At 56.3% G+C, this 9,044-nt stretch overlaps 1 protein-coding gene across 1 annotated transcript; it reads left to right on the top strand.

The window, feature by feature from the left end:
* Positions 1 to 471: 471 nt before the first annotated feature.
* On the top strand, positions 472 to 4,738 carry LOC101123010 (stefin-C). The gene is made up of 3 exons (XM_004003911.4): positions 472 to 615; positions 3,852 to 3,953; positions 4,401 to 4,738. The coding sequence occupies exons 1-3, from the start codon at positions 541 to 543 to the stop codon at positions 4,527 to 4,529; spliced, it is 306 nt and encodes a 101-aa protein (XP_004003960.2). The 5' UTR covers positions 472 to 540; the 3' UTR covers positions 4,530 to 4,738.
* The last annotated feature ends 4,306 nt before the right edge of the window (positions 4,739 to 9,044 follow it).

Below are 9,044 nucleotides of genomic sequence, written 5' to 3'. Positions count from 1 at the left end.
CGGGCCTGGCTGAGCAATGAGGGGCTCCAGGCGGGCACAGGCAGGTCACACTGAGGCCCAGGCAGCCCCTGCTCCTCTCCTGCAGCTCCTCCAGGTTCTGAGCTGGTGGGGGCATCCCTTCTCTCTGCCCTTAGCAGCTCTCCGGTCCTGCTGCTCCCATGTCTCCAGACCCCTGTGGAACCCAAAGGGTTGGTGACCCCCATCATCCTCCCACCCGAGTGGACCCCTCTCTCTGGAGATTCTGTCAGTGCTGCCCCCCACTACCACACCCATCCTGCAGGGAGCTCCCACCCCTGCCTTGTGACTCTGCCACCCAGAGGAAGATACCGAAGTCCCACCCCAGCCGTGTCAGAACATGTTCCTGAGTGGGACCAGGACTTCCCCTCCCTGTTCCCTGCCCCTCAGCCTAGGCACCTCTCCTGGCCCCACCCATGCATCACAGGATCATCCCTCCAAGTCTGCCAGTTTCCCATTAGCTCGTCCGTCCTGGGAGTGTCAGCAGCTCCTACAGCTCATCCGTCCTGCCTGCCAACTGCTGAGATGTGGGGGCCACAGGCCGGCGGGTTCTCAGAACCTCAGGCTGCCACAGCCGAGATCCAGGCCATCGCGGACCAGGTAGGGCTGCTGCGGGCAGAAGGGGTCCTGGGACCACGGTGGTCAGCAGTCATCACCTCTGGAAAAGAGGCACTGCACCCTAGCACATCCCTTTCTCTCTTGAGAAGAGAGAGGGGGCAGAGGAGTGGGAGGGGAGGCAAGCTGACTGTTGGGGAAAGCACACGGAGAGCAAAGGGCACAGCATGGGGTGAGGTCATCATGAGTGAGGCAGGGTCCCAGGCCTCCTAGACTCAGGCTGTTATTCTAGCACTTTTGTGTAGGTTTGAAATGCTCTCCAGTGAAATGTTTAGAAACTGAAAGCAGCTGGGTCAAGTAGGCAGAGCCTGGATCAGACCCTGGGAAGCGGTCCAACCCCTTTTCAAGGAAAACTCTCGCACTTGAGGGTCATGTGGGGTTGGGGCCTGTCCCCCCGTCCTCACAAGGGAGACAAGTTCAGGGCCTGGGGTGGGGTATTCGACTTCTGATGAGAAGAGGAAACTCGAGACAGATGTCTGGGTCCCTTATCTTTCCTGCCCACCGCCACCCCCCTCCCCATTCCACTGCTGCCTCCTACATCCCCGGGCATGCGCTTCGCCGCGTCCTCAATCCTGCCTTTGGGACCATCTGACAGCAGTCATGGAAGGGGTGAGTCAGTCTTGTGAGACCTTAGACAGAGGGATCTGGGGGACAGCCAGTGAGAGCCAGGCAGAAGGGTGTTCCCTGTTCTCCCCCTCCATGGCCACTTGGCCCAGCCCTCCCCGCCTCTTCCTGGGTGTCCAGGCCTGAGAATCCCTGCCGGCCACGTGAGCTTTGCGTGAGGGTGAGCTGCCTCGGGAGACAAGGGTTTCTGTCTCTGGGGGCTGCACTTGGGGTCCATCCCTTGAGAGTCACGTGTCAGTGCACCGTCCTCACTGTCCCTGGGAGGGATTGGCCACCTGTGTGCTGGGTGGGCTCTGTGAGGGGCAGCGGCACCATCTGGTGGCCTTTTGTACTGAAGCTTTTGTGAACCTATAAGGAGAATTGAGGCCAGAAACAGCCACATCCAGCCATCCTTGCACAGAGCAGGGCTTTCCTGCTTCCATTCCTGAGACAGACAGAGAGATGATTTCATCCCAGGCCCCCGGGAGGGTCTGTGGGCATCACTCACCCCCAGGCTGGGTAAATGGTCTGAGGGTCAGTTCCCTACAGCTCCGTGAAGAAGGGTTGCACAGGTGAGTGTTGAGACAAGGGTGGGCACTGGCCCAGGGGTAACACACCCACACTGACCACCCTGAGAGCCGTGGCAGCCTCATGGAAGAGCAGATGGTCCACCTTCTCACTACCTGACCCTCCCTCCTCCTGTCCTTTCCCCCACCTAAAGACCCGGATGCTGGGGAAAACTCGAGGGCAGGAGGAGAAGGCATCAGCAGAGGATGAGATCGTTAGATAGCATCACTGACTCAATAGAGATAAATCTGTGCCCCTCCCTGCAGGCCCTTGCCAGGTGACTCACTGGCATACATAATGGTGATGCCCTTGGCTCCCCAAGCAGCAGGCGCTTGGGCTTCACCAAGCTCCTCTGGTCCCCAGAACTGGTCTGGGGACTTCAGCGCAATGAGTGCCTGTGGCTGCTGAGCACTCAGAAACCAGATTATATCTTAAAGTCAAGACAAAGCAACCTGCTCTCCCTTCCTCCATAACAAAGCTCAGTTCCCTAAAGGCCAAGACCCTAGAAAACCTGACTGATCCAAGGGTATCATTAACATCTGACACCAAAGATCAGAAACAGCCTCTGCCGAAAGGCCCCGCATCCTAGGGAGCCCGTCTAAAAAGGCAGCAAAGGACTACCCTGGTGGCCCAGGGGAGAAGAACCCACATGCCAGTGCAGGGGACCTGGGATCCATCCCTGGTCCGGGATGATACCACATAGGGATAAGCAAGTAAGCCCAAGTGCCACAATTCTTGAGCCCAAGCTCTAGAGCCAGGGAGCCGAGACTGCTGAAGCCCCCATGCCTAGAGCCTGTGCTCTCAACAGAAGCCTCCACTCTTTGAAACTGGAGAAAGCTGGCATGCAGCCTCAAAGACCTAAGGCACCCCCCAAAAAAATTTAATAAGTAACTAAAAGTTAACAACAGAAAACCCAGAGTTATGGCACGTTTAAAAACTAAAAATAAATAAAAATTTAAAGTAGAGAAGCATTTTTTTTTAAATTGTAATAGTGCTTTATCTGTCGCAGAAGAAACTGAGATTCTTGAGAGAACCCTGGAAAAGAAATGACAACTCATTCCAATATTCTTGCCTGGAGAATTCCATGAACAGAGGAGCCAGGCAGGCTCCATGGGGTTGCAAAGAGTTGGACACTACTGAACGTCTAACATTGTCACTTTCACTTTTTTTTCCCAAGAGAATTAAGGCACCTCTATAAGATCAAACCAGTCCTAAAGGAAGTCAACCCTGAATATTCACTGGAAGGACTGATGATGGAGCTGAAGCTCCAGTCCTTGGGCCACCTGCTGGGAAGAGCTGACTCATCAGAAAAGACCCTGATGCTGGGAAAACTCGAGGGCAGGAGGAGAAGGCATCAGCAGAGGATGAGATGGTTAGATAGCATCACTGACTCAATGGAGATGAATCTGAGCAAACTCTGGGTGGTTGGAGAACAGAGGAGCCTGGCGTGCCAAAATCCGTGGGGTCACAAAGAATCAGACATGACTTAGCAATTGAACATTAACACAGAAGATGGAAGACTGAATTTTTAACAAATATTTATTCATTTTACTCTGGCGGTGCCACTTGGTTACTTGCAGCAAGTGGATCTTCCTTGCGGCATGTAGGATACAGTCCACTGACCAGAAATTGAACCCGGGCCCCTTGCATTGTTGTCACTGAGTCTTACCCACTAGACCACTGAAGAAGTCCCTGGAAAATTATCTTTAACGTTCAGTTTAGTTTAATTCTTTAAAATATTTTAAGTTTCACTTTTAAAAGAATAACTAAAAAATGGCATGTGCTCTTTCGAAAGAACTAAGTAAAAGGAAAAACAGGGTGTGAACTTATACACATTGTCTTGATGGTGAAAATATCCTTGAGAAAGAAAAGAGAAATGATACAGAGAACATTTTTCTGTCCTTTATCATCAGAGTCGACAGCTGAGTGTGTCTGCTCAGCTGTAAAGGGCAGATGAGGTGTAGAAAGTGTGCGGTGCCCAGGCATGAGAGTTCAGGGGTGACGTCTAATACAGGTGAGCTCATCTGTCTCTCCCTTCCCCCCTTCCCCAGGTGAAGTCCCAGCTGGAGGAGAAGGAGAACAAGAAGTTCCCAGTGTTCAAGGCTGTGGAATTCAGGAGCCAGGTGGTCGCCGGGATGAACTACTTGATCAAGGTGGGGTGTCAGCCTCTTGGGAGAGTCCGGCTGAAGTGGGAGCTCACAGGTGCCCAGGGCAGGAGTGCTCAGCAGGGTCCTGTGGCAGCCCTCAGCTTCAGGGGTTTGGTGGCTGTCTAAAATGAGCGTGCGTGTGCAAGCATGTGTGTGTGCATGTGTGTGTGTGCACGTGCGTGCTGCGGCCTCCTTGGAGAAGAGGACCTAGCCTTTTGGGTGACCAAGGGCTCTGCTGGAGTGAGTGTGGGTGAGGGGTGCTGGCTGGGCACCGAGGGTATTCCTTGCACTTGAAGGAGGAGGGTGGGAATGTCCTCAGCCCAGTCTCTGGGGACACGAAGGGACACAGCCTCCGGGCATCCAGGGCCCTCCTGCCTGTCCAGCCAAGTCCAGCAGAGCAGGGGGACTTGGGGTCAGAGGCCCCACCTGCCCCTCACTGGACTCTCCTTTCAGGTTCAAGTGGACGAGGATGACTTCATGCACATCCAAGCGTTTGAAAGCCTCCCGCACGAGAACAAGCCCGTGGCCTTGACCAGCTACCAGACCAACAAAGGCAGGCATGACGAGCTGACCTACTTCTAGGCCCGATTTTGCAGAGTCCGTTGCCCATGTGGATCTCTCCTCTGCAGACCTGTCTGGGACCAGACGCGGTGCCCCTCGGGGTGGTGGTGTCTCTGTTCCCTGCTTTCACTGTGTTCATTTTTTCCTCCCAATCCATGATTTTAACTAAATTTCTTTCGAGGGGGGCTTGTGTTATCTTTAAATAAACATGTGCTTCCTGTTTTCACAAATTGTCTCTGTTGGGGTTTTTCCTTCATCTGGAGCTATACTCATAGTAGAGAAGTGTCAGCAGGTGAGAGGTGTCCTGGGTGGAAGTCCCGCTGGGCCTCCTGCCTCCTGAGCCCCCTTCCCTGAGGGGCTGAGGACGGGAGAGGGTGGCCCAGGTGACAGTGGGCAGGTGGAACACCCAGGGTTCAGGGAACGTGTGCTCTAACCACAGCTCCCCACACCGTCATGGTGACTCTGTCGTGTCTCCAGGTCTCAGAACCCCCCACCCCACCCAGTACAGTAAGAGGGGCTGAGAAAATCTGACCCTAGAGCCTTAGTTCTAGATGGACTCAGATACATTCACGCATTTCTGCTGGGGTAGAGATGCACGGGTGCGTGCGGGGAGGCAGTGACCCGCAGGGCCCGCTGAGTGCCATGTCCTGCGAGTCCGGCCCCAACTACCCACTGACGGCCCGGGGTATGCGCTGCGTCTATCTCAAGCCTTCCTGGTTTCAGCAGGCGGTTACTACCGTTAGTGAAGTCAGTCCAGTGGTGTGTTTGCCGTGTGTATGTGTTGGTGTGCAGTAGAATAGAAAATGCACCCTGCGTTGTAAGACTAAACGCTGGGGACAGTTCTGTGTGGCTCAGGGTCCAGGTAGACAGCCTGTTCCTGAGGGTCAGCGTCTGTCCCCTTCCTGTCTCCACTTTGTTTTGTGTCAGGCCTGCTGCTGATGGATTGGAGGTGCAGGTCATGAGGGCTGAACACAGAGCAGGTCAGCACTCCTTGGGGAGCAAACAGACCTGTGAGTGCAGGAGACTCTGAGTCAGGAGCTGTGTGTGTCCTGCTCTCTCCTGAGCTCTAGGACAGAAAACTTGCATCTTGGGCTCTTGTTCTGGGAAAACAGAAGCCAGTGAGCACACGTGCATCAACTTGAAGATCAGCTGTATTTCCAACTGGAAACTTCCAGTGAAGTGGGGGAGGGATGGGGGATGCTATGTAGGTGCCTGGACAGGGCCGACAGCCCACATCTCATAGCGCAGAGCATGGAGCACAGGGATGGAGGCAGGTGTGGCCACCGGGTTCAGGCAGAAGGTCCCCCAGGTGTGTCCTGGGGGTGGTAAGGTTTTGGCACCAGAAGAGGTGGTGGCTGCAAACCATTGCGAAGGCACTAGACACACTGAAGTGTACACTGCCAAATGGTGAACGGACTTCGCTGCCAATCCGCAGGCTCAGACCCACACTTCTCCTGTAGGGACCACAGGTTTGATCCCTGGTCAGGGAACTAAGCTCCCACATGTCACACAGGGCTGCCAAAACTGAGTCAATTAAATTTTTTTTTTAAATAGGGAATCTACTTTAAAAAATAAATAAAATGAAAAGAATAAATACTATGGTAAAGTGTATGTTGTGTGAGAAATAAAGACAGCGGTAAAGTGTAGGTTGTGTGAATCACACCTCGGTAAGAAATCGACTAAAATGCCAACAGGACACCAGAGGCAGTCTGGGGCAGGGTGACAGCGGGTTTCAGGGACTGCTGGGGGTGCTCTCTCATTGCCCCCAGACCCAGTGCCCCCATCAGCCGTGGGTGCTGACCTAGTGGACACCCCTGCTCTCTGGCCCCCAGCACCTGCTTCAGGGGCCCCCAGGGACACCTGGGCCCTGCCTGCTCCAAGGATATCCTCTCTAGCCAGTCTCTCACTCAGCCCCAGCCCCTAACGGTCCCCCACCGGGAAGAGAATCTGCCCGGTCCCTCCCTGCACACTTGCAAAGGGCCCCACAGGTCACCCACCCTGAGTACCCTCTGTTTCCTGGACCAGACTGAGGTTTGTGCACCGGGGAGACACAGACACAGTGGCCCACCCAACTCCCACCAGCCAGCACCTCGGTCCTCAAGCTCTCCAGCCAGGGAGGAGCCCCTCTGGGTGGGCAGGCACCTTCCCCTTGCCCACCCCATCCTCTCTCAGCAGCCCTTGGGGGCTTCTTCCTCCCCTGTGCCCAGAATTTTGGGGCAATGCTTGGAGGTTCTGCCACCCAGGTCCCCAGACTGCTGAGTGGCCAGCCCCTGTGTGATGTGTAGGCTGTGTCCCTGCTGGGGGGGTGGGCGGAGGGGAGTGTGGGGCCCTTCAGGCTCAGCTCAGAGAGAGCTGCCCACTGGCACAAGCTCTCTGAGTGCCCTGGGAACGCGGGGTTCCCACCAACAGATGAGGTCCAGCACGTATGGCTGCTGGGGCTTGTGCCCTGCAGATACCTGTGGCCGTGGCCATCTGCCTCATCCAGCTGGAGTGTCCAGGGGCCCCTAAGTGAGGGGCTCCAGGGCTTCAGAGCTTCCTGCTTCTCAACCCCCTCCACAGCACAAGCTGGTCAGGAGTCTTGTCTGGGCACAGCTGTGAGGGACTCTGCCAAGCTGAGTGTTTGTGTGCCAGACCCCCTACTGGCAGGGGCAAGAGTGGACAGCAGGGCGATCGGGGCCTCTCTCTAAGGGAGCTTATGATGTCGTGGGTGACCAGACACTGATGGCTTCCCACCTAGATCCGACCTCCCCACCTGGCCTGAGGAAAGGGGGACTGTATAATTAAGACACATGAAAACCCACGCTTCCCAGACTCCTTGGCAGCAGGCATGGTCACACAAACAGGTGGGACTCAGGCATGGCCTGATCAAGGGGCTGCCACAGGGCCAGAGTCTGCAGCAGTTGGCGTGCTTTCCCAGAACTCCTCTCCCAGGAAGCTCTGTGTGACCACAGGGACTGGCACACAGGTCCACTGGGGTAGCAGGAGGTCCTGAGGGCCAACTAGAGGACACGGCTCCTCAGGAGCCTGGTGCCTGCCCTGGCGAGGCGGGTGGGGAGGAGCGGAATTGCTTGGCCCCTTTGGTGGAACGTCTGCTCTCCTTCTCCTCACTCTTCCCCATGTGAATGCTCACCTTTGCTGCCTTTAAGGATAAATCATCAAGGAGCACACAAGGGAAGGGCTGCCTGGTGGCTGGCCTGCCGAGGCCCTCAGGCCGCATGTGGCCCTGAGCACTCAGAGAAGGATGAATTGCAGCCCCACCCAGTACACAGCTGTCTGGATATGGTGGCCTCCTGGCCATCGAGCAAGTATGCCTGACAGGGTCTTGGGTGAGGGCACGATGGGCTTTGCCAGGGGAAGCAGGCCAGGGGCTCGGACACAACATACACCCCCAGGAGCCCAGACCAGGCCCAGGCCAGGGCACCGCTGGGTGACCCACCAGCAGCCAGCTCAGCAGTCCTGGGCAGTGTTTGCCCCCAGAAGGTCTCTGTTTGGACTGGGGTCGGGGTGGAGGTGGCAGGGTGAGGGGGCACCCAGAGATTTAAGAGGGTGAAGCTTGGGGGATGAGCAGTCTGGCCACCTCCCTGGGTGGAGAGGCACAGCTTCTATCTGGACTGGAATGCTGTGGGAGGGGAGGGGGGCACTCAGCTGACTGTGCGGGTCGGGGTAGGACTGAGACCCGAAGGGCAGAGGGGTTGAGACCTGGCAGGGCTAGCCCTGGAGGACACAGTCGGGTTGGAGCTGCATACCCGGCCACGTGGTGGGGAGGCTGGGCTGCAGCCCTGACCCCGTTGCTTTGGGCCAGTGGCCAATCTGTTTCAGGGAGCCTCTCAGCAGAGCTGGGACCTTGGGTTATAGAGGCAGCTCTCCAGTCCCCACCTGTGTCTTCTCGTGGGCTTCTTCCCTGAGTCTGAGGTCTTAGGGCCCCCTATCCCAGGGTGACCTCATTCAACTGAACTGTATCTGCAAAGACCCTATTTCCAAATAAGGCTGCACTCACAGCCAGGGCAGGGGGCTGGGGTGGGGGCAGCAGCTAGGATAGACACTGGGGACACAATCCAACCCACAACTGAAGTCAGAGACAGCCCACATCAGCAGATGCTCTTCTGTTGTAGATAACGCCTTGCACCCAGCCCTGTTCCCCACCCCGAGACTCCCACCCACCTGGCGCTCCCCGTGTTTTCTGGCACCCAGGAGCTGGTCCTGTGCTCCCAGGGCGTGTAGGGCCTTCCCAGCAGCCCACGCTGTGCTTCCTTCTCCACTTGGCTGAAACCTGCCTGGTGACAGGCCTGGAGCAAAGGAGGCAGGGGAGGCCCACCTGAAAGGAACAAGCGTCAGCACCTGCCTCAGGTGTGTGACTGTTGCTTGGTCTCCAGATGAGGGAGCTAAGCTTCAGCAAAGGCAAAGGTAGTGGTCGGCCGCAGCATGGGGCATCCGGATGAATTAGGGGTTGGGTTCAAGATCCTCAGGTGCATCCTTCAGGCATCCTTATCCCAGGCTTCAAGGCCCTCTCCTCCCCTAGGAGGACCCTACTTTCAA

The sequence above is a fragment of the Ovis aries genome, chromosome 1, assembly GCF_016772045.2.
Source record: "Ovis aries strain OAR_USU_Benz2616 breed Rambouillet chromosome 1, ARS-UI_Ramb_v3.0, whole genome shotgun sequence".
In the NCBI taxonomy this organism is placed as follows: Eukaryota; Metazoa; Chordata; class Mammalia; order Artiodactyla; family Bovidae; genus Ovis; species Ovis aries.
Note: the sequence above shows the minus strand (reverse complement) of the source record. Positions and strands in the feature narration are given on the sequence as shown.